We start from the raw sequence: 26,013 nt of genomic DNA on the forward strand, positions 1-26,013 counted from the left end.
CTTGCATTATCAAAGCTTTCATGTGATCTCACTTGCTACAATATCATGGCAAGGTTCATTTTAGAAAAAGCATTTATCCACATTAAAAATCAAACTATCAAGAGAAGAAAGTAATATTACTTCTCAAGATCCATGGTTAATGTAAGGTGATAATTCTCTTATCATGTGGCAGATGTGTTAGATGGTCCTTGACCTAGAGAAGTCTATTGTTGAGTGTTGTTTGTGTGTGTGTGTGTGTGTGTGTGTGTGTGTGTGTGTGTGTGTGATCAGCCTAGATGATCACATTATGACAACTAAAAAGAAGCCCAAAGTGAAGTGACAAAGATGTGAAGAATACAAGAACTTTTTGCTGGGGCAGGTTCTAGAGAAGTTTAATTAGACGCCAGGTTTCAGGAAGGGTAGGAATTTGTCAGAGAAAAAAAAAAAAGGAGGGACAAGGAGTGTAAAGAGAGAACTGTTCACATGCCAGAAAGCTGAAGACGAAGACCTCTGCCTAGCTGTGACGTAGTATTATGAGACGGTGGCAAAGAACTAAGGCTCAAGAGGCAGCTGGGTAATGATTTATGAAGAGTTCCCACCAAAATCGGTTGTGGAAGCCAAATTCACAACCCCGATGCGGTCATACTTTCTAAATGGAAGATATGAAAGTAGGCTTAGAGATATGAAACTCAAGTTCTCAGCAAAAAGGTCCAGTTTAAGACCTGTGTATGACTTGCTGTGCAAAGCCTCACTCTGGGGTAGGGGTGAAAGGAACCCTCATGAGCTGTGTCCACCAATCACAGTTACAAGCCAGCAGTGTCCACCAATCAGTTACAAGCCAGCAGTGTCCACCAATCACAGTTACAAGCCAGCAGTGTCCACCAATCACAGTTACAAGCCAGCAGTGTCCACCAATCACAGTTACAAGCCAGCAGAAGACGAATTCTATCATGTGTAAATTTCAACAGAAATAAAAACAAGCAGATGAACATTTGAAGAGCTTATAATGTTAGAACAGCCTGTAATGGACTAACCTGCAAGTTCGTAGTCATCTTAAAGTAAAATAAAAGGTAGTAACAAAGTGAAAACATTAAAACATTGACAGAAGAAGAACAGAAGTAGAGGCTCACAGCCATCCATTGGACTGAGTACAGGGTCCCAAATGAAGGAGCTAGAGAAAGGACCCAAGGAACTGAGGGGTTTGCAGCCCCTTAGAACGAACAACAATATGAACTAACTATTACCCTCAGAACTCCCAGGGACTAAACCACCAACCAAAGAGTACACATGGTGGGACTCATGGCTCCAGCTGCATATGTTGCAGAGGATGGCTTATCTGGTCATCAATGGGAGGAGAGGCCCTTGGCCCTGTGAAGGTTCTATGCCCAGTGTAGGGGAATGCCAGTGCCAGGAAGCAGGAGAGGGTGGGTTGGTGAGCAGGGGGAGGGGGAGGAAACAGGATTATTTTTTGTTTTTTTGGTTTGTTTTTGTTTTTGTTTTTGTTTTACAGAGGGGAAACTGGAAAAGGAGATATCATTTGAAATGTTAATAAAGTGTCTAATAAAAAATAAAGAGCCAGACTCAAAAAATAATTGCAAAGGAAACTGAAATATAGGAAACCACCAGTGTGTTCTTTACAAATGGATCGTCAGTGTACAAAGACCTGACCAATGCTGATGAGGATGCTTGCAGCCACCTATCAAGCTGAGCTCAGGGACCCTGGTGGGGGAGCTGGCAGAAGGACTGGAGAAGCCAAAGGGGATTGTAACCCCATAGGAAGAACAATGTAGACTGTCCAGACCACCTAGTGTTCCCAGAGACTAGACCATCAACCAAGGAACTTAGAGGGAGGGATCCATGGCTCCAGATACCTATGTAGCAGAAGAGGGCCTTGTCTGCCATCAATGGGAGGGGCAGCCCTCTGTCTTGTGGAGGTTTGATGCCCCAGTGTAGGGGATGCTGGAACAGTGTGTCAGGAGAGGGTGGGTCGGTGGGGGAGCACCCTCATAGTAGCAAAGGGGAGGGAGGAGAGAGCAAATGGGGAGGTTGTAGAGAGATAGCCAGGACGGGGGATATCATTTGAGATGTAAATGAATGTGTTGATTAATAAAAAAGTATTTAAAAAAATAAAAATAAAAATATGCATGCCGGGCGGTGGTGGTGCACGCCTTTAATCCTAGCACTTGGGAGGCAGAGGCAGGCGGATTTCCGAGTTCGAGGCCAGCCTGGTCTACAGAGTGAGTACCGGGACAGCCGGGGCTACAGAGAGAAACCCTGTCTCAAAAAAAAAACCAAAAAAAAAAAAAAAATATGCAGACTGTAAGGGCTTGGCAGATTAAATTTTGAGGTACACCTAAGTGAGGGCTTCTCAGATTTGCACTTGAGGTACACCCAGTGATCTACACTTTGCATGCATTCTTTGGTCCATTCCCTCTGTGTGTAGATGAGAGCTCTCAGGCTTCTAATCCATTGAATATAGCAAAGGTCAGAGAATGAGACCCTGTGGGGAGCCGTGAATCTTGAGAGGCATTCGCCATGACAAGATGGCGCCTACTTCCGCTGTCGAGTAAACAACTGTTTGCGCATGTGCGTAGAGTGAAAAGACGCCATGTCACGGCCCATTCTGGGGCGTTATGTAGGGTAATGAGCGAACAGCCAATCATGAGCAGACACGCCACGCTGTGGGCAGATACCCTGCACTGTGGTGTATATAAGCAGTGCGGATTTTGGGTTCGACCCTTTTTCCCTATGGATGGAGACAATAAACAGTTGCTGCAGAAGGAACCTAGTGTCCGCGTGTCTTCTTCCCGGCGAGAGGACTGCGTGGGCTACAAGACCCTAAGCATAGGATCCTGGTGACAAGTGTGTACTGCTTTTACTTTAAGGTAGTACCATTGTAGAGCAACAGACAAAGGCTTGTACATGGGTTTCCACAAAACAATAAAATTCAATTATTATCTATATATGACTCTCAAGTTTATATATTAATCCCTTAATTAAATCTTATTTTTGATATCAAGTCTACAACAATGACACATATAAATCATAGTTGTCTGCCACATCTGTATGGTCATTCATTTGTTCAGTGGATTAATCTTTCTAATAGCTTTCACTGTATTGAACTAACCATCACTCTAGAACTACAATATGGCTCAAACAGTCATTAGGTCATACAACTTCAGACTTTGCTCATGGACACTCTTCTCTAAATTTGGTACTAAATTTGGTGATCCAAAAATCTCCTTTCCTTTGTCCATGTTACTGTAGTAGTCTCTTAGTTACATATTCATTAGTGTGGTCTTATCTGTCCTTAATCCATTTCTATATAGAAGTTCAAGTGATCTTTGAAAGTATGATTGTCACTTTTATGTCAAGGCATTTAAAGGCTCCCAGTGTTGTTAGGATGGAAACTCAGTCTTTCCATAACTTCTACTCATTCTCCTGCTTACTTCTACAGTGTAGATTTCCCATGCTCCCCCTCTGTTTTCCAGCCATACCATGCAAACTTCACAGTTCTTCCTGCCTGGAAGATTGTTGTCTTCCCCATCTCTCCCTTCCAACCATGTTTCTACTTACCTTCAAATCTCAGCAGAATCTTTGTAATGCTTGCCTTCTTGACCTTCTACATCCAGTTTTAATTTTGGACAAATGCTCCTTGCTTCCCAGGCCACACAGTGGACACCTATTTCTATCACAACACTGACTGAAGAATTGCCCATCTTGATTTATCTGCTGTCCTTGCCTGTTCCTTTTGGCTTTATGTGGGTAAGCATCATGTTTAATTCATGGCTGTTGGTTCAGGAATTACCAAGAAGTGTAAGTCCTTATTACATCATTTGTTGAGTAAGTACTAAAAGTCATGCTAAGCAGTAAGCAATACATAGTGGAAAGGACATTAGTAGTTGAAACAGAATTCTTCTCTAAATTACTAAACTCAAATAGTACATAACCCTACTTCCAGAAAGAGCTTTAATTTGGAAGCATTGAACTAAATAACTTCTACTTTAGTGTTCTTCCAGAAAAACTTAGTTTTAAAAAAGTTGGGATGGGAGGAACTTTTACTGATGTAGTATTGAAAAAGTATAGTTGGAAAAAAAAATGATGTACTTAAAATGGCTCCTCACAATCCTGACCCAGATTTCTGAACGAACGTTAACTGAATTTACTTTTCTCTTTATAATCAAAACAAGGCGCTTCTCCAAGTTTCCCTGTTTCCTCTACTTTTTTTTTTCTTCAGCAGAGAGAGAGAGTGTGTGTGTTTAAATCCACTCCCTCACAAAGGAGGAAGACAGTCAACCCCAATCACAATCTGGTGTGATACAGATGTTAAACATGAAACATCAGCAAAGGGGAATAAGGTTTTATTCAAGTAAATGTAGTCTATTACAGAGATTTGATACATAAGAATTATATATATGAATTGTGTGAATTTCTGTCCCTTAGGTGTGATGGGCTTTCCTCATGACTAGGTCAAACTAAGACCAGCCTTGTCAGAAATGATGTAAGCCAACACTAAAACAAGTGAGGTTGTTGGAGTCTGTTCTCAAAGGTCAACTACAGAATCACCTGCCTAACAAAGAAAGTCCATGGAACCTGGCCCTGGTGTCATGCTTACTTGCAATGGCATGTTCATGGACGGAGTAATCAAGAGATGAGTACTCAATATATGAGTACTCATACTTGTTTCTGGTGGTGGTGGTGCTGCTGCTGCGTGTCTGTGTCTGTGTGAGTGAGCCTGCTTGTGTGTCACTCACTGTATAATCCTCAGTCCAAGTAAGCAAAGACATATGTCACCAGAGAATGACAAATAGAACATAAAGAAGAAAAGATTTTATTTTTCTGTGAAAATGAAGAGAATACTTAGTCACACAGACACACTTGAACTATGGAGCAATAAGGAGAATAGAAAGAGGGCATTGAGAAAGATGCTATTAAATGATAATAAGACAGTTGGAAAACAGAAAAATAATTGACAATTACAGTGACAGTAAAAACATTAGAACTGTACAGAGAATGGTACTGTGGATAAATACTCCTTAAATATATTCTGTAGGGAGTATGTCACATTCAGAATGGCCCGTAAGTACAGAGTTGAAGATATGTGTAGAAGGGAGTGAACTTGAAACTCTACATATTGTCACTGACTATAATCTACTTACTGCAGATACTTAGGAATGCAAATATTTGGGGGACTGCTTTCCCTACTTTCTGGCTACAACAATTTCACTTTAGAAGAGGTTATCTGAAACACAATGGTGTGGACACAATGCTTTGGATGTGAGAAAGATGATGAAGAGGAAGGACAGAGCTCAGCAGCACTACAAGTGTGAAAGGGTTGCCACTGAGTAGAGGCTGCTAGAATTACTATAAAATTTATAAGTACTGAGGAGTAAATCCATGCAGGGTTTGACTTTGAAAGTACATCATCTTGTCCTTTGTCTGACTGGCATATCTGGATTCCCCTTGGTCATTACCACAGCAAAAGCTCTTTCTTAAAACAATCATGACTCCATGAGCATTGATAATATACAAAGGAAAAGTTACCTACATGCTTTCAAACCAGGGCAGCTCTTGAAGACATGGACACATTCTCAGAAGGCCACTGCTACTTCAGTGGTGCTGTGAATTCATGCCAAGTATTTCCTTCTCAATGAATACTAATGACACTTTTGTTGGATTGATATACCACTCCTCCCACCCCACACAGATACTTAGCATAAATAGTGAACCACGGAAAACTTGATGGAAAGTCAACCCCCTACAAATGAGTAACTAACAGAAAGTGTTCACTTGTATTAGAAAAGGTGGGAAACATAAGAGAAACAAATAGGGAAAGGGCTCTCTGCTATTTGCTGGTAGAAAGAATGGCCCATGGAATCAGAAATGGTGCAGGTGAAGGATTCTGTGAGCACTGTCCCTCACTCATCTTTTTTCTCATGTTACTGGGGATAAACTCATCCCTTTTTCATGTAGAAATGAACTGTCCACCATTCATTTGTATAGCTTTGAAGGAAGACACACATGACTATAGAAATGTTCATAGATATTTTTAGATGTTCGTGTTACAGATAACTGAGGAGGAGGAGGAGCACACACCAGATTAGAATCATGGTGAAGGAGGCAAACTGTCAACAGGAACATAGGAACATGCAGAGGTGGAGTGGAGGGAAAAGGTCTTTCTAAATGTAATGACAATCATTCAGTGTAGAATTGTTGAGGATGACAGTGCCTTAGGGATCAGTACATTGTGTAAAGAGATCTTTCTGGCTGTATTAAAAATATCCTTAGGGGCCGGAAAGACTGCCCTTCCATAGGTCCTGAGTTTAATTCTGAGGAACCACACAGTGGCTCACAACCATCTTTAATGGGATCTGATGCCCTCTTCTGGTGTGTCTAAAAAAGGAGAATAGGAAAATATCTTCTATAGACCCAAGCTGTGGTATGCTTAGATGCATTTTCAGCCTCCAGATCAGCATTTCTTGACTCAATGACTTCTTCACAGGCATCTCTTAAGACTGTCAGAAAACCCAAATATTTACTGATTCATAATGGTAGAAGGATTACAGTTATAAAGTAGCAATGAAAATAATGTTATGGTTGGGGTCACTACAATAGGAAGAACTATACTAAAGGATTACAGCATTAGGAAGGTTGATGGATTCTATTCCGTAATTTTCCCTTTGTCTTTCCTACACTGAGACAAGATGCTTCTTGCAAGTCAATGTTTTATATTGGGAATGCTCCCATGCATGTTAATAATTTTCCTGTGCACCCCACTCTACAACTGGCTCATCGTTCATGCGCAGAATCAGGTAGGACAGGAGCTGAAAGAGGTTTTGCCACAGTAAGAGGGACACATAAAAGGAAAGGCCGCTTACATCCAGCTCACAGCGCTCGCCAGCGAAGGCCACATCACAGATGCACAGGAATCTGTTGACCAAGTCTCTGCACAGGCCTCCATTGATGCAAGGATTGGAAGCACACTCGTTGATGTCCTCTTCACACCTTGAAAATGAATAGAAAAGCAGATGCCCCAGGTCAGGTGAGTAAGTGGTCTGTTAGATTGAGCGATGGTTTATCTCTTCCTAACACAGCACAGAGTTATCACCAAGTCTACCCAACTAAGCACACTGGATAATTCCATTGATTCCTTAAGAGCCCTTTAAATGCATTTTGAGTTTTGTGGAAATTTGTCTGTGCACAAATCAAATGCAGAGTTATGGGTGCATACATTGAATTAATTCGAGTAAGGAAATTACCGCAAATATTTAGAAGTCCTGATTGTCCCTTAGGAGCATGGGTCAGTTTGCCACCTTCTATATGCCAGCTTTATTAGACATTGGTGGGGTGACTTCGCTAGCCTGGAATCTACAGGACAAAGAAAGCAAGGCTGTGAAGGTTCTAGAGTCTCTGCCTCAGGATAGACTTGGTTAAGTCTAGGAGATGTTAAAGTACTTTCCTTTGAAATTCAAAAAAATTTTTTTAAACACAAACAAGAGTAAGTTAAGAAACCAGTTTAATAAATCTGTGATCTAGTAGTGACAAGGAACTCTAAACGTATTAGTAAGTGTTTTCCTATATGACTTTTCTGAAAAGAGCAACACCCATTCTAAGGTACTTGAGGACTACCCACCTCTTTTTTTTAACCAACATTTTTTCTTTTGATTTTTTAAAATTGATATATAAACACAAAAATGGCAGATTTGTGTGGAAAAAGTGTGTGTGTGTGTGTGTGCCCATGTGTATGTATGTGTATGATGTTGAAACTTTGTACAAAATGATTCAAATGAGGTTGAATTAATCAAACAGCACATCCTTCTGTCCATGATTTCACATCAGTTCTAGGATTTTGGAATATTATTAGGTAGTCTCAACTCCTTGTTCGGGCCCTCCATGAATTAGTTCAGAGTTTTATCTACCTTGTGACAGATACTCTGCTAAGGCCTCAGGGGCGGGGCCGTGGGGAAGGCATTTGGACTACTTTAGGAAACTCTCTGCAGAGCCATTTATGATATAAACTGTTTTAAATCTCCACTTCCCCCAGCGTAGAACTTCTCTGTGTGCAGAGGTTTCTCACCAGGCTCTAATGCAAAGGCTGAGGTGGAGGAGCTGTAAGCTCCCTGGTGTGATGGGAAATGGGGGTTCATTCCAAGGAAAACAGCTCTTTATCCACGGGATACCGAACATAGCTGAGACACTCTGTTTTCCTTTTATGGCCCTGGCTTCTGGGCTGGAAAAGAGGCTTCTCTGATTAGATCCCAGCCAAACTTGACAACTCTCAGGAGCTTGCCAAGCATTCTGTGTCCTGGGTGGCCAACATTCACACCATCCATCACCTGAACTTGCTGGACTGACAGCAAGAAGCTGGAAGCTTAGGCAGGCGCAATGGCTTCTCAGTATTGTCCACTGTGTGGAAATCTCGCTGCTCTAGGCCTTGGGAGACTGCCTAAACATTTCCAGCCCTTTCTCCTGCCTTCTTACCAATCTCCTGTTTCCTTACCAATCTCTATTTTGAGCAAAAGAGTGGATATGCATGGCAAACAGCAGGGGAACTCTTATTAGAAAATAATAGGACTGAATGAGGTACCTCATTCCCCAAATCCCAGCAGGGAGACAAGACGGGCAGAAGAATGACAGCATGTTTGAGGCCAGCCTGCTCTAAGTAGCAAGTGCTAGTCAGGCCAGGGCTATGAATGGGATCCGGTCCCCAAAGAAAAAACAAGTTTAAAAACAGACGAAAAAGATGATAATTAAAGTCAAAGTAAAGCCATTAGGCTCTCCTGAATTAATTAATGATGCTTAATGTGTTTGCAAAACCAGAATATATTAAACACACATTCACGGTTTGAAATACTTTTGCGTCAGTGAAGTGTATTTGGATAAAAATCTTCCCTGGGAAGAAAAGAAAATTAGTAATCCTACCCTTACCTTACTCAATAATTTAAATGGCAAGTATGATTTTCAAAACTGATATATATCAGAGGAAATGGAAATATTTACTGCAAAGAAAAATAATTGAAGGTATTGGATGAATACTATTCATTGTGCTAATAATGGGAGATAATATTAAGTAAGGAGGCAACGAGCATTTAAAGACAGTAAAGAGTTATCTAGATATGAAACCAGAGGCATGTCATAGTGTGATTAACTGGTACACGGACTCGACTCATCTAATTCCTTCAGCACACATATGTATCTCAACTGCCTGTACCTTATTCTGAGAGGTGGAGAAACACATTCTGTACTTTGTTTTAATTGTGCTGAGCAAACACTCATGAATTCATGGCAGCTTTCCCAGTAGAGCAACACCAGCTTTGATGGCAGCCCAACCTTCATTGTTGCATACATTTAACTCAGCATCAATCTGTTGCTTAACCTTCATTCACCTTCATTCACACACACACACACACACACACACACACACACACACACACACACACACACCAGCAAAACCTTGCTTACACAGCTCTGAGATGTAGGTAGTGAATAGATTAATGCTAAACAAATGGTTACATTTTATCTGCCTACATAATGCCTGTTTTCAGAGAGTCCTGGTTTTACCTGTTTGGGAATGGAGATCTCTTGGATGATCTAATCAAAGCTGGGAGTATGTTCTCTTTTCCCCTTGACCACACCCCAGCTAGTCAAATGCATACACAACTTTATTGTATCTACAGCTTGCCACAGATTATCTGATCCCAGTGGCCAACTCTGACTAGGTGAATAGTTAAAGGAAGTCTCTGTGAAAGAAATGATTCCCTGAGTAAGGAATATATATGCTTTGGGTTGAAGCTAATGATATAAGGTAACTTTTAGGTGTGTTTTATTTCACTTCAAAACCAACCATATTAAAATCATATATTCGCGTTAGTGTGGGGAGAAGAGGACTCCATGAATCCAGAAGTACTTATAGGAAAGAATAAATAAGACATTATATATTTTAAAAATCGTTATTTTCTTATTTGAAGTCTTGGCTGGTAAAATATTTTATACTTTGACCTACACTGTAATTTTTCTTCTTTTTTATTGCTTGATTCTGTCTGGACCTATATTTCAACATAGATTTTTCCTGTGGGAACTGAGATGAAAAATTGGAGGAGAAAATGAACTCTGGGCAATCCCTCTGTTCTTTCGCTCAGAACTTTTATCCATAAAGTTCCAGTGTAACTCACCACTCTCCAGTGAAACCTGGCCGGCACATACATTTCCAGTCCTCCTGGAACACAGAGCAGCTGCCTCCATTGTAGCAAGTGAAGTTTGTCTTCTCATTCCCACAGACTGTCGAGGGTAATCTGCTGTGTCTAGAGAGATAAAAGTAATGGCCACAGCTGTTTATCTTGTTCATTCTGTTCAAGAAATTTTTTTTTCTGAAAAGTTCATATATGTAGTCAAAGTTAGGCTAATTAAGCTCTGAGGCTGAGGGACAATTAATGCTGAATTTTTCTGCATTGTACAAACACCATGATCTTCAGCAAAACCCCTGCTGGAGCCCACCGCAACCAATGTGGCCATCCATCTTCCGTTCTCCACAGCTTTTGTGCATGAGATAAGATCTATGCCATGGGGTAGCCGTAAATTTAAGGCTGGGAAGGAGCTCACTCTAGCTGGACTGCAGCTGCTTTTCTAATAAATCAGCAGAGGCCATAGGAAAATTGCATCTCTATAAAGGGCAGGCAAACAAGGAGAGCGCTCTGGTACTCAGGCCCTCGTGTGATTTCTCTGTGGCTTTCAGAGCTGAACTACAGTTGCCCTGCCAAGACTTGCCTGCTCCCTCTCTCGTAATTCATAGCTTTACACAGCGCAAGCCAAGTGCTGTTCAGGCGGTTTGTGTATACTACTCAGTGTGACTTCATGTGAGTTCAGCATGGGGCTCTTTGTACAGCCGCAAAGCTGGACACACTGCAGAATCCTTATAAAAGACAGAACAGATTGTTAAAAGCTAAGAAAACACTGCTAGACAAAAATCCCTAGGCTTGAAAGGGCTGATCTTAAAGCAGATTTTAAAATTGTTGCTCCAGACCTTCGTGTGTGTGTGTGTGTGTGTGTGTGTGTGTGTGTGTGTGAGAGAGAGAGAGAGATAGAGAGAGAGAGAGAGAGAGAGAGATCAGATACAAAATGAATATTCTGGAAGTGGAAAGCAAATTCACATTTGTCCTGCCATGTCCTGAAGCTAACACAGAGAAGCCCACCTGAACGATGGTATAAAGGTATGTCCTTTCAAAAGAGCCTAATAACTCTACTTCAAAAACAAAATGTCATAAGGACATTTCAAAAGAGTTAAGAACATCAACTGAAAAGAATCATTCGCAATGCAAACCTCCAACTTTATACACACCTTGGCTTAATAAATAGCATCTGAAAAGTTCATTAGAAGGGACTTTTGAGAACTTTCTTTAAAACTTGACTTTGATGAATCAGACAGAAAAAAGTTTCAGAGAACTCATTACTAGGGCATATATATTTTCTTATCTATGGTCACTGTATAAAACTCCTAATTTGTATCCCAAATTTTGGTTTTAACTAGTGGCACTACTCATTGACAAATAATTCTTTTAACTTGTAAGAAATAATATCTATTAAATAACCTGAACACTTAAGCACTTCTCACTGTGCTTGCCATAGAAGCTCTGAACAATATTAGATACTGCGGAAGATGCACACAGCTTCTCACAGGCATGGCTGCACATAATGTCTGCCAAGATGCTCTACCTCTGAATTAAAGTGATGTTTACAGGCCGTCAATTTACTCCACTCCAGGTATTCCTGCCCACATCCTAGAGTTTGGTATTCATTACTAACAACCTTTCACCTCCTTGTAAGGATTCAATTACTTAATAAGTGTAAGGCAAGAACAATGACAGTAACATGATTAAAAGATTCTTTTTTATCTCTGTTTTCATAGAATAAAAGTGAGACAGTCACAAGAACATTTTTAGAAAAAAAATTGTGAAATTCTTTAAAATGGGTAAGTTGAACAGATATTCTTTTTAGTGGCATGCTGAGTATTATATAGAGGCCATTTTGCATGCCCTAAATTTTCTTTATTACACTGTGTTATAACTCTGTAAGCTATACAAACAAATGTTGTAGGATATTCTACAATATCATTCATCTTTCCATGATCAAATCATGACAGGAGTGCTCAAAACCAGTCTTGTTTAGCACACATAAACAGACATTTAAATGGGAAAGCTTCCCGCCCTGACAATGAAAATTCAGAACATAGCCCTACAGACCGAGCTCCAAATGGACTTTGTGCTCACCTGCAAAATCTTCCAGTAAAATTCCCAAAGCAGAGGCAAGAGTAGCCATGAGTTCCTGGGACACAGGTGGCCCCATTTGCACACTGATGACTCTTGCAATTGTCTACATCGGCCTCACAGTTCACACCGGTGTATCCAGGCTCACACCTGCAGTGGTAGGCTGCAACTCCATCAGAGCAGTTGCCATGGATACAGGGGCTAGAAAAGCACTCATCAGTGTTGATTTCACAGTGTGTCCCTGACCATCCCGAGAGGCAGGTACACCGATAAGAACGGTAGCTTTCTTGACAGTTTCCTCCATGTAAACAGGGGCTAGAGTGGCAGGCATTTGATGGCAAACAGCCAGTAAGTACCACATTTGTAGAAACTTTGAGAAATTGCTCTTCTTGGGGCTTACTAGTGAAACCATGAAGATTTTCAAAGTAAGAGAGATATATGCCTCCAATCTCTATTGTGCTCAGACATCCCTGCAGGCCTTTTGGATTGTCAACAGCTTGGTCACCCACATAGATGTCTGTATTGTCCTTCAAAAAGTTCAGGCTTCCAGTAGCCACTGCACTTATCACAAAGGGTGTCTGGTCATCCACCTCCATTTGCCACTGCGAGGTTTGGGCCAGTGGGTCTCTCATGGAGAAAGTCACTTGGTGCCATGTGCCATCATTCACCAATTGAGAACTCATCAGATGCAGTGTATAAAAGCTGTTGCCACTTCGTAATTGAAAGAGTAATCTGGCATCTTGAATGCTAATATTAAGAAACTCTGGTTCTTTTTCCGCATGCAATATCAACACATTTGTATCATGTGTTCTGAAACCAAAGGTGATATTGGTGAGTTCTCTGGTTATATTCCCATTGCTTCTGAACAGTATTTCTCTGCTTAATCCGCTGAAAACCGCATTTGCGATACCTGAAGTGGAAAGGTGAAACTGATTGTCGATGGCATTCATTACTTCATGTCCTTGATGTTTGCCTAGGTTGTTTGACATGTTACGTACTGTGCTAGTTGCTATCAGGCTGTGTCTCATACAGACTTTACTTTCGTCTTATACAGATTTTACTTTTGTCCTTGTTTTATAAGAGAATAACTGAAGATTTGCAGAATCTTCTGAGTAGCTTGGCCATTAAAATTATCACCAAACTAGAAGGCCACGCCGACCTATCGTGGGACTAGAACTCACACATTTCTTTTCATTTCAAATCTCCAAGAATGGCAGTTATCATTTTCCTTTGGTTTGTATCAGGGAAGCCTTGATTATCCATGTTAAACATAAACTAAACGCATAGGAGTCGCAAACTTCGTTTTTGGTAACATGCCAATTAGTTAACAATACTCTCTGGCTTCTGATTGAGCTCCCCACCATGCAGTTAATAGAAACATTCACAAATGATGGATTGATTTGGGCCATAAAAACTCCAATTACATGCCAAGGTACCAACTAGCCATCTATAACCAAGTAACTTCATGTGGTCAGAAAAAACAGAAAATAATAGCATTTGATATTCACTATTGCAGTGAATATACAACTTTTGATATTCTTACTGCATTTCTCTATTAAAATTGCTATAATTTTATAATTATAACACCTATCTTCTAAAATATATAACTCTATATCTGCTTATGATCTATATGCAACCTTGAGAGAAGAGAAGAAAGAGAAACACCACTCCCTACCTTCTACTAGACCTGTCAACCTAATTGATAGTGTCTGTGCCGGCCCTCTTAGCAACATTACAACCGACACTCTATCCTTATTCCTTTCAGAGGTCAGGCTGTCAAGTCTCGTGTTAGGTTCTGTTCATTTTCACTATTTTTGGACATTTTCTCATGCGCATCCATTTTTTTTTTTTTGCCCTATACCAACATTTCCCTTCCATTTTTGTTATTTTTCCTCACTGCTGTACAAATATGCCATGATTGCTAAAAAGTTTAAAAAAAAAAAAAACATGAGCCCACAAGAGCCCATAGTACCTGCCTGCTCTTCTTCTGCTGTCTTATTTCTCTGTTCCTGTTACCACAAAAACTTAATACATTGTAAACTTGCTTTACTTTTCTCATCTCTCATTTTCTCTGATTTGGTCCCTATCACTTCACTGAAACTGCCTCTGTCGAGGTCACAATGACCTCAATCCAGTGGTCAATTTTCTGTCCTCATTTTTTCTTAGCTTTCAGCAGCAATTGACCTGAAAACATGGCTGGGAGCCTTCATCGCCCGTCTCTGTTCCAGCCACCATCATTGGTTATACAGAAGATTGCTTCCTAATTTCCCTACTCCCATGCTTTCTGAAGATGACCCTAACAAGATGTAACTTTTAAAAGCCACCTTTCAAGTCTATGGGATCTGACCCCATTTAATTGCCTGCTTCCACTTACAACAATCTCTCCCTCATCCACACACTAAATAAAACACTTGTCATAAAACAAGGGGCTTGTCCTGAACGGGCTTTTAATACTCGCTGAAACGTCAACCTGGAATATTATTTCTCTAGTGTTTCCCACGCTCAGCACACCTCCTCAGTGTTGCTCTCTCATGAAATGTCACCTGACTGTCTGAGTTAAAATAGGCCTTCCTTATAGCCTCCTATTATGGGTTTATTTCATAACTCCTCTTGCCATTTGAAACTGGGCTTGTACTTGCTTCTTAACTCTGCTCTGTGCATGAGCTGGATGAGACCAAACATCCATTATGTGGAAGTGTTCACTCAAGTCCCTTGGCTGAGAATGTTACCTGGTCTGTAGTAAGAGGTCACTGAACATTTCTATGTGGATAGTCTAGGAAATAACTTTACCTTTTGCTTTGGAAAGGGAAATAATATTAAAAACCACATCAGGAGAAATAAGTGAATAATGCAGGTGTTTTAATTTAAATACAGTGTTTGACTAGATTTAAAGATCTCATTTGATTTCACTGTTATTTGACAGTTTTTCTTACCATGTTTGGGGAAGGAATTATGGAGGGAAGGGACATAAACAAACAGCTTATTATGTATTCTTAAACAAAGCTAAAATGACCAATCTAATTCACTCTTTATTGTCTATCATGCTATGTATATTTATTTATCAAGATAATGAAACCACGTGCTGTGCTCAATGTACTTCTATAAATTGCCTTTCCTTTGGGAGTTTTGCTTCAATAAAAACACTTATACCTAGAGAGAGTTGTAAAATTTTAAGTCTTGTTTTAAATCTTGCTATGACAAGGAATTCAGGTAAACTCAAGGTAAACTATGAGCCGTATCCTCAAGACTATGTTGCTTTCCTAGGCTCTGTCTTCCCAGAATACTTTCCTGTTGACATTGGAGGGCAGAGGACATTAGAGCACAGCTTTAAATGCATACTTTATTGAATAATGAGAAGAGATTCTAATTTAGTCCAGACATAGAACACTGGCTATTTTGGGCATTATTTGATCTAAGGGAAAAGACAACACATAAGCCCTAATATTTAATTCAAAACCATGACTGTAATATTGAAACTGGAAAACAGTTCATAAGAAGGGGAACCATTACACACACACACACACACACACACACAGTAAGCTTGCCCCTATTACATATCATGATGCATATAAAATCATACACAACATGCAAAGTGGGTGTTGTTCTCTCTGAGACGTGAGGAAGCTCCAGATTATGGTGGCCATGAACATAATCAATAAATCAAGAATCAATGGCAGTAAGTCAGATGTGTGCACATTTACTGCATATTCTCAGTATTGAGAAAGCAAAGGTAGGTATCATTTGTCTTGTCCTTCACAAATGAACTTGAAATAAAGAGCTAGATTTATTGTTGCTAATATGCATCCCAGAGGTCACTCTGGTCATGATCTTGATCATACCAGGACTATTAAACTTCTCACGTAGTTTTCTCTAAATTCTAAAGAACTCTATGCCTGAGTTCTTTGTTCACTGTTTCTTGTTGGGACAATTGAAATGTACCAATGAACCTGGATGGGTGACAGCTTTGAATGCTACCTACATTCAAACCCTTGAGGGAGCAGCTGGCACTCTGCAATGGGAGGACATGGGCTGAGCTGACACCACTGAACTTGCTCGCAGGCTCTCCCCGTTGTGTTTGTAGGGCAGGAGCAGGAGAAGTCATCCCACCGGGAGTGGCAGACACCTCCATTATGACAGGGGTTGGACTGAGAAAGAAAGAAAATCAAAGGGATTGAAAAGCAAGGACAATGAAATATGGCAATGTTAAAGGTGAGATCATCTGTTACTTTAAAATGCCAATTCTTCTACATCTTTGCATTTTAGACATTCTGTACATTGTTAGTAATATAGAATAGAGCTTACCACTACCATTTCCAATTGCTTACTAAAATAGCAGAGGAATGAGCAATAGATAGAAGTGTGGGGGAGATAAAAAGGAAAGGAAGAACAGAATAAGAGAAAATACAAAACTGATTTATGACACAAGAGTGATTATTGAAATAGAATGATATGCTCCATAATTTATAAGTTACCAGGCACTTTGCACACATCTCTTTTCACTGGTTGTGATGATTGTTACTTCTGGGTGCTTCTAGTTGCCTAAGATCCACAACAAGGTGAAATAGTGCAGGCTGGTCCTCGATACTCTTAAGCCCCAGATATCCCTGCCTCCTGATTATCCGGGATATAGTACTACTGCAGTTTTCAAGGTCATTCAAAGAATAGTCAAAACACAAATATTTTTAAAGTATTTGTTTAGATCCTACAGTGCATTTATTGAAGGTCTATTACTAACATGTTTTTTCCTATTTATGTACCCCCTTTCCTTCTTCACACTTCTGAGGATAGAACATAGGTCTCAAGCTTGCTAATCCTATACTCTTTCACTGAGCTATACTCCCCAGCACATTACATAATTTTATAAACTTTAAGTTTTCATCTGTCAATATACAAATGAGCTATGCTTCTTTTATATGATAGTCTTTCAGTATAACTAAATGGAATAATACATGTAATACTATTTCAATTACAGTAAAAGTATTGCTTTAAGAATATTACAGTGGTTTATTTACCTATGTTTAGAACTGAGTCTCATATACAGTAATTATTGGGGATCATAGATGTTCAAGTCATACCAGTGATGTTCCTCTGCTTTCTTCCAAAGCTCATAAAGAGATAATCATCTCACATGTTAAAGGTATTGAGAAGGCATGAAAAGTGTTTGAAGCAAAGCATTGGCTTTGAGAAATCATATATCAAAGGATTCCAAATCCAACTACTAAAAAGAAACTGAAATTTTGTTGTTGACTTAACAGAAATAGCCGGGCATTGACATTAAATTTAGTGGTGTCTTCTAAAAGAAATTACTTGGGCTAAATCTGTAGAACACCATTAAGAGGATTAAATACGGGTGGATTAAAATACTATTATTCTTAAGGAAGTTGATTGTTTTGGGAGCAAAAGAAGCATGTGAGTGGAGTTATGTCAGCTGTTACATAATTATAATGTCAATAAAAACTAACATCATTTTTCCATGGTTCTTTGAGACTCTACTAGGCTTTCTTAAGATACATAGATGAAAAATATTCCATGACTGGTAGAGCATCAGCATTTTGTTCACATATAAAATGTTTCAGTTAGGTGTGGTAGTGTATACCTGTAATCCCTGCCCACACTTGAGAAGTTCAGGAAGGAAGACAGTGAATTCAAATCCATTTTGGGCTACATAGTTAAGTCTGCTGTCTCAAAAACAAACAAACAAAAACCAAAAAAGCAAAAAACCAAAAAAACAAAAATAAGAAACAAACACCACCACCAACACTCACACAAGAAAAAAAGCAGAGTGATTATAATAAATCATTTACTAAATACTACCTGCGTATGTACTATGTGTATAGTTGACATGAATGATCCTACCTTACATATGTTGTCTCCAGAACAGCCTTGAGTCACATTGACAAGAATTGGATCATGGTATGAATTGTTTGTTGAAGTGGGAAAGAATTCCAGATTCTGGTTGTTTAGTCTTACATCTTGAATACAGCCTTTGAAGAAGCCACCGTAAACTTCAGCCTTCTCTCTGTCAGGTAAACCACCAATGAAGATGACGTCTCCTCTTTGAATTGTCCATGCAGGAACAGAAATGAATCCTAGGTTTTGTGAAGACTGATACAGTTCAATTTCATTTGGTTTGATTCTCAAAGATATTAAGTGGGCATTTCCATCACTAAGAAAAAAATTTACCACTAACTTGGGAGAACCTGGAGTCTGCAGTGCTAGTCTGCCATGTTCTAGCAAGACACAGACATACTGGTGAGTACTGTTTTCCAAAGCCAGAATTAAGCCCAGGGGTTGACGTGTTTGGACAAACATGGAGAGACTGAAGTTCTGTCCGTAATTATCATTGACATTAAAGGCAGCATATCCAGTGTAGTCATCCTGGCCAAATCTTCCTGCTACATACTCTGCAACGTCCAAAGAGGGCAGGAGAAAGAAAAAAAAATGTCTTTACATTCAAATGTAAGAAGAAACGGGAGATGGAACTTTCACAGGCATAAACACAACCAGACACTTTCTCAAGTCCCAGACAGTCTTAGTCAATAAAAGAGTAAAGTTTCCTCATTTTTTCTTAGCTCCTGAGATTATCATGAAGATCACTATATTTTGTGTTATAATAGATGCCTGTCAATTACAAAAGAAAAAAATAAAACTAAGCTTCTGAAATAATCAACTAAACATCCCTCTCCTCTCTAAAATCCAGACAAATGAAATCTTAGACACCTCTGAGTTTGACATTGGTGAAGGAAAGTTGTGGCCATATGCACACCATGTACCCTTGGGGCACACTGCCCAGTTCATCTCTGCTGTGTGAAGGCCTGCTGAAGCAGACATGTGATAAAGTTGAACTGCTTTGTAAGAAGACAGAGATCAATAGCAAGATTATCCAGCTCAATTTGGGAAAGTCACTCTGTGTAGGAATCTCTTGGGGAAAGAGATTCTAGGAGGGTGTGGTGTTCAATTTGTTAACTGACTGAGGTCAAGTACAGGAAGGGCTGAGTGCTGCCTATTGAATCTACAATGCAGAAATCATTGCTGAGCTTGACAACACTGTCATAAAGATACTGCTGCTTTGGGTTTATCACATCTCAGTTGTAATCGGGGACTGGGGGAAGATCACACCCTATCATGGTTAGATATCATCACCAATTGAAGTTTGTGCGAAAGTAAGACATATTTTAGTTTAGCTGAACCACAGTGAGTCTTGCTTAGACAACCATCTGTGTTTGAAGACCTTCTGCATAAAAGGCTACATTTTCAGAACTCTGACTTGATTCCTATAGGAACATTGCATTGTGAATCTGCATTTGGACACCACCTGCTCCAGGCAACTACAGGTAGCTTTCAAAGGTACTGTCAGATAAAATAGCCTCTTTGAACAGGTTAACATCTCTGCACATGCTGCGGCACTTTTGTATGGGATAAAATGCTTAATAAGAAAATTGGGCTCTTGAAGCCCTTGAGTTTTGAGGATAGACACAAAAATCCCTCAGGCTCAGGGGGCCAGGTCCCTGCTGGTCATCCTAGGATGCCAGCGGCATCACTTTGTGGAGCAGAATAAAAGACAGGATGCAGGGATGGATTTTTTTTTCCCTTAGAAACTTGACTCTCCAGTAATCCTATTCTTCAGAAATCACAAGCAGGTAGTCAGAGCGTGTGATGTGCGACTTGATTTTAGAAATACCGTAAGCCACATAGGAAGGACCCGGCTGTAAGCATGGAAGATTTGATGCTAATGCAGATAGTCGATATGTTCTAAAGATGTATGGATGAAAACATTTAATTTGACAGATTTTAATGGCTGATGGACTATAAGATGAAGTTTAGTGAGAGGTTAATAGGAGGCATTGACTCCTATTGTGGCTCATCAGTTTACAATAGAAGAGGATGCTCTAGCCTCACAATGACAATGACTGACAAATGACAATGTGTAAAACTGTCACAAAATTAAACATAGTTGCTAGTGATAAATGAGAGCATGTTATATAGAAAGAGGAAAGTTGTGGTTCCATGTCAGTGTATCAAGCACATTTAGATACCACCTTTTAGAAGGAGGCAAAGGCATAGCAAGAGGAGCAAGCAGCTAATAAAATCCCACAGGGACATGCCATATAGAGACACGAGAGGAAAGTAATGTGTGTAGGATGCTGGAAGTGGCTGCTGGGCATGGGCCCTAAGAGAGAATGTCCCCAATGATAACTGTATGGGAAAATGGAAGATGGGGTAAATCATCATCCAGAAATCACTGTTTTGAAATTTGGGGCCAGATAGAATAGTGAATTTTCTATTCCTGAAGTGAGTTCAAAGCAGAGGGTTACATAAGAAATCCAGCTACTGAATGAGGCTCTGTCAAACCTAACAAACACTGATTCTAATATAATAACATTCTAAAAGTCTAGGCGTACAAAGGAAGACAAACATATATAAGTGGCTTTTAAAAATTAGATAATTTCCAAATATAGAAAGAGGTACATTACATATTCCCTTAAAACCTGTGGGCCACAACCCTTTGGGGATGAATAACCCTTTCACAGGGACTGTCTAAGACCATCAGAAAACACAGACATTTATATTACGATTCATAAAATTAGCAAAGAATTACAGTTGTGAAGTAGCAATAAAATAATTTTATGGTTGGAGGTCACCACAACATGAGGAGCTATATAAAAGGGTCACAGCATTAGGAAGGATGAGAACCACTGCTTTAGAAAATATCCCAGAAGACCCTGTTCTGACACATAATGCAAGATATACAATGTTATCACTGCGGGCAGTTCATATGGAAACCTTATGGGGGCACAAATGACTTTTGAGAAGATCAGCTTCTAGATATTAGCAATGTCTACATTTTGTGTCATTCAGATAACCCCGCCCTCTATTCAACATGTCTTCTTCTTTCATTGTGTTTATCAATGGCAAACACTGTTCCAAAATCATTGTTTGAGACTGGAGAGGTGGCTCAGTAGTTAAAAGTATGAGCTGCCCTTGTAGAGGACCAAGGTTTGATTCCAGTACCCATGTCAGGCAGTTCAAAACTGTCTTTAACTCTTGTTCCAGGGTAGCTGCCCTCACGTGGTGCAGGAACATGCACTCAGACCCACACACATAAAGTAAAATAATAAAATACATCTTTAAAAAATTATGTTGACAGCTTGCCCTATTGAATTTTAGTGTGTCTCATCTTGAATATGCATATAGAATGGCTCATTTGTGGTCTTAAGTGTGGTATGTGTTTAAGGAATAAAATACAGAAAACATTTCCTTATGGATCTCAGCAGTACAGAATATTTTAACTTATGACTCCAGGGTCATATGAAAAATATAAACTTCCTTTAAAACTTCCCTCCTAAATTTTGAGAAATGAAGGGTTTTATGAAATTTCTGCCCTATAATCATTTGATGCCAAACGTTGGGCTCAACAGTTTCAAACTGTGAAAATAAAGGATTTAATCATACTTTGTGTAAGTTTAGGGGATATAATCACACTCGGTGTGAGTATAAGGGGTGTAATCACACTATTTGAGGGAATATGGAAAGTGTAACCAAATCAGGAATTTTGTTTTAAAGTTCATTATTTTCCAAGTTGGAAAAAAAAATCTAAAGAAAACCAGAACCTGCTGGCTTGGCATCTCTCGAATCTATTTGCTAGGACAGTCAGCATCCCAGGTCAGGGCTAACCTCAAGGGTCACCGCATCTGGAAGCCAGTCAAAATGAGTCCGCATCTGTTTGTTATTTTGTATATGTAGTAAAAATATTGCTTTGGGTCAATTAGATTTTTCTTCAAAACGTGAACCATTGCCTCGGCATAATTTCACCTTTAAAAATAATCACAAAACAACTTGCCACACCATTTAAAATATTGTGTGGAGCAGCAGATGCCATGCCTCATTGTCAAACAGGTCCATGATTGTAATGAATATTGTGGTTATGGGAAAACCTGCGAATAGTTTCTAATAATTCTTAGCCATTGAACATGGAGTAGGGTACAGGCTACGGCTGGTTTTAATTTTCCTTTATACAGAACAGAGTAGACTATTTACCATATGTTGTCCTCCTTGGACTCATTCTAAATTTCAGCCAAACTTCAAAGCAGTCTGCTCCTTCTCAGCCTTCTCAATACATGACAATAATAATATAAGTGAGCAGGTATGTATTGATCGCTATCAATGGCAGCCTTCAGAGTGGTGCCAGAAGTAAGGGATTTGAAATACACTTCAAACTGATTTGCTAGAGGAATCATATAGATCGGGGCATGACAACTACCAAGTTCTCCTGATAATATATTCCATGACTTCTTTCTTTTTCCTACTGAAGACATCTATCCTCTTTATAAAACAAGACCTTTGAAGAGACACTTTTGACTAGAACTGATGGCCTGTCAACCTGCTAATCTCAAGCATGATTCTTAGGGAAATATGAATTACACAGAAAGATCAGGAAAGTATATATTCACTAAGATTATCAAGCACAAGATGTAGTATTATATTAGTATGTGGCATTCACTAGTTTTCTGTGCCAAACTCCCCTTTCTCTGAAAGATTACATCTTGTACAAATAATTAAGGCTTTCCATACATTTTTGATATGCCATGAATAGCAAAATTGTTAAGTTCATTTTACTAACTAGATGAAACATCATATTGATTGGAGTCATTTGCTTATTGTTACTGTTATTGTTGTTATTATTATTATTAATTTTACATTTCAGCCCAAATAAAGCTTAGCTATTAAGTATGAAATGCACTCATAATTAATATACATCATGGCTGTGTCCTTTTACCTCATTAGTGAGCAAACATCAGCATAAGTCCTGAGGGGTCCTTATGTTTCCTAACAGGGGGTGGCAGCCTGGGTGATTTGAGATGGCTCTGCTCAGGGGCACAGCACTCCCGGGCACCCCACTCCTCTCACCTCTCAGGCAATTGGAGCCTGTATAGGGCCTGTCACATTCACACTGATAACCCTGCCACAAGTTGATGCAGCGTCCTCTGTTTTGACAGGGTTGACTTTCACACCAGTCCTTTCCCAGGCAGCCTGCTTTGACGTTTGATGACAGGCCAGACGAAATGTTCTCCAGAGTAATGTGATTCAAATCAAATCTAATATCCTGGAGACAGCCTACAAAGGAAGGTGTGGACGGCACATTATAGATGTTAAGCACAGACACACTGTGGCTGGTTGTCTCCATTGGTAAGCCACCCAAAAGAGAGTTCTGCAAAGCACATATTGATTGACGATTCTCAACTGGAACAGAAGACGTAGTGGTGCATTTCTCCTTGCAGGACCTGCCAACTAGGGCAAGGGTTATCGTTTCTGTGAATGTTACCTCCACACAATGCCATTCTCCATCACTGGTGTTGTGGGGAATATACAGGAGCACTTTTGACTGATTCCAGACTTCAACTGATAAGTGAACACAGCCATTCAGCAGCTCCAGTTTCATAGACATATCCTTGCTGCCTCGGACAAGGAGAAGTGCATTTGGCTGCACAGTCTGAAACTTCAAGGATATGTGACATTCTGACCCTACGTTTGTATGGGAGCCACTTGTGACCCACAGAAAGCCATTGCTCCCAAATGAAAACGTGGTGGCAGTTTCACACAGTGGCCCAGCATAGCCAGAAGGACACTGGCAGGTGAATCCATGCTGGCCATTTTGGAAGTGAGGGATACATTTTCCATTGTTCAGACACTGATGATGAGTGCAACCCAGGAGAATTTCAGAGCAGTCTTCTCCTCCATAAAATGTCCTAGAAGTATCATCAAAGGGGCAGTGGCAGGTATAGTTCCCAGGCAGGTTCTCACAAGTGCCACCATTTAGGCAAGGGTTCGGTAAACATTCATCAATGTCTTCTTCACAGTGAATTCCTGTTAAATATTAAACATCAGGTTAAACGTATACACACTCACAAAGGCATATAGGATCAACTCATTAATAGAAGTTTCATATACATTTTATAGATAATAAAGAAGTTTAGATGAAGTTCAGGCTTAGAACTGATGAAGTAAGCTACAGTTCTGGAAGAAAACTAACATCAGTTGTACTGTTCTACATGGGCTATGAAAAGAGCAGTTGCAACAGACTTAGAATTCTTGCAGAAATAGACTATTTGTCAATATAGTGATCATCTCAAGTTACCATTGTCAAGTATACATATGGCATCGATATGAAAACATAGCAAAAACAGGGGAAACTCTGGTTTTGGCAATGATCCTAGATCTTAAAATGATTGATTTGCAGATGCTTTTTTTTTTTTTTTAGTTCCTTAATTACCCTCTTATTTTACTCTCTTCTGTTTGGAAAGAATGATTGCTTTCTCTCTTGTTTACACCATCCTACTACCTCTAGAACCAAAGTTTGCCTGATATATAGACCTAGACATCTCTTACCACAAAAAGCTCCTGGATGGAAGAGCTCATCTTCTTCCTGAATTCTCATATAAAACAAGACAAGTTCCCGTTGATAATTCTGATTTCACTCTGATAAAATCTGGTTCTTGATTTTGGGAAACATAGAATAGTGTCCATAAAAGAATGGTTAGAAATATTTTGATCAAGTAGACAAGAACATGACACCGTGCTTGTTAGTTTTAGTCAACAAAGGGTCACCGAGGAAGAAGGAATTTCATTTAAGGAATGGCCTCCATCAGAATGGCCTCCATCAGAATGGCCTGGAGGCAAGTCCATGGGGGCATTTTCTTGATTAACAATTGATGTAGTAGGGACTAGCCTACTATGGGCAATTCCAACCCTAGTAGGTGGTCCAGGATGGTATAAGGAAGCAGACTGAGCAAACCAAGAGCAAGCCAGCAGGCAGCTGTCTGCTCTGGTCTCTGTTTTAGTTCCTGCCTCCACGTTCCTGCCTTGAGCTCCTACCCTCGATTCCCTCAATAATGAACAATAATTTTTGAGTTAAAATAAACCTTTCCCTCCCCCAATTTGCTTTTGGTAAGTATTTTTTTCTCAGTTGCAGACATTGAATTAGGATAGACAGTTGTTAGGAGTGACTACGAATGTAAAAGAGATAATACGAATTGACATTGAACACTTTTTGATTTTTCCTCAGTACCTTCATCCATATTACATCTCAGTTCACAGTAATCTGCAGTTTGCAAGGCACACATTATTAGCTCTTTTTGCATAAGAAAGTTGACGTTTAGAAAGTGCAAAGTCTAAGTTCTAAAATATTTCTAGAGTCTGACCCTAAATCATGTTTTACAACTAGTCTGAAATGGTCGTTATTCTGGTTATGTTAGTCACTATTCTGTGTATACCATCTTCCCATTTAGGCCTATACCTAAAGTTAGTTTCAATTTTATCTTGATTTTGTACATATAATATTAATGTTATAAAAACAGAAACAGAAAAAGAAAAAGTTTTCTTTTGTCAATGATCCTAGATACAAATATGGACGCTTTCCTCCAGGACTGCTCTCCTTGTCAATATGCCCTTTCTTTGTATAACAGCTTTGCCATACAAAGGCTGTCATCTTGATAGTATTGCATATGTGATCTTCAGCAGGCTTTGTTTTCAGAGTCTCATTTTTCTCATCAACGAAATGGGAATAAAAATGGAATTTACAGACAAAGCTTTCTGACAGTCTGATTTAAGTCATGAAATTAAGTAGATTGTGAATCTACTATTCTGTTATGTAATTTCTCAATAGGTGCTGGACATTTACTAAAAAATAATAACCAAAAGAATTACCCATACTGACAAAGTTCAAATAGTTCTTGTTCACTGAAAGATAATTTACAAAATATGGTTATTTATGTGG

The 26,013-nt window shown here is 39.5% G+C and overlaps 1 protein-coding gene across 4 annotated transcripts in view; it reads right to left on the minus strand.

Annotated features, from left to right (window-relative positions):
• The window catches only part of Crb1 (crumbs cell polarity complex component 1), a 175,534-nt gene that overhangs the window by 30,377 nt on the left and 119,144 nt on the right, over positions 1–26,013 (minus strand). Inside the window, exons 6-12 of one of the 4 annotated variants that reach the window (XM_031384164.1) lie at positions 23,148–24,104; positions 18,096–18,643; positions 16,219–16,384; positions 12,243–13,149; positions 10,152–10,280; positions 6,858–6,984; positions 3,714–3,768 (exon numbers count right to left, since the gene is read on the minus strand). In XM_031384164.1, the coding sequence (XP_031240024.1) occupies positions 3,763–3,768; positions 6,858–6,984; positions 10,152–10,280; positions 12,243–13,149; positions 16,219–16,384; positions 18,096–18,643; positions 23,148–24,104 (2,840 nt within the window). In that variant the 3' untranslated portion in view covers positions 3,714–3,762. Of the gene's footprint in view, positions 1–3,713; positions 3,769–6,857; positions 6,985–7,286; positions 7,348–10,151; positions 10,281–12,242; positions 13,150–16,218; positions 16,385–18,095; positions 18,644–23,147; positions 24,105–26,013 lie in introns of those variants that run through there. The other 3 variants (XM_031384157.1, XM_031384169.1, XM_031384176.1) reach the window with 3 other exon arrangements.

The sequence above is a fragment of the Mastomys coucha genome, unplaced genomic scaffold, assembly GCF_008632895.1.
Source record: "Mastomys coucha isolate ucsf_1 unplaced genomic scaffold, UCSF_Mcou_1 pScaffold1, whole genome shotgun sequence".
Taxonomy (NCBI): Eukaryota; Metazoa; Chordata; class Mammalia; order Rodentia; family Muridae; genus Mastomys; species Mastomys coucha.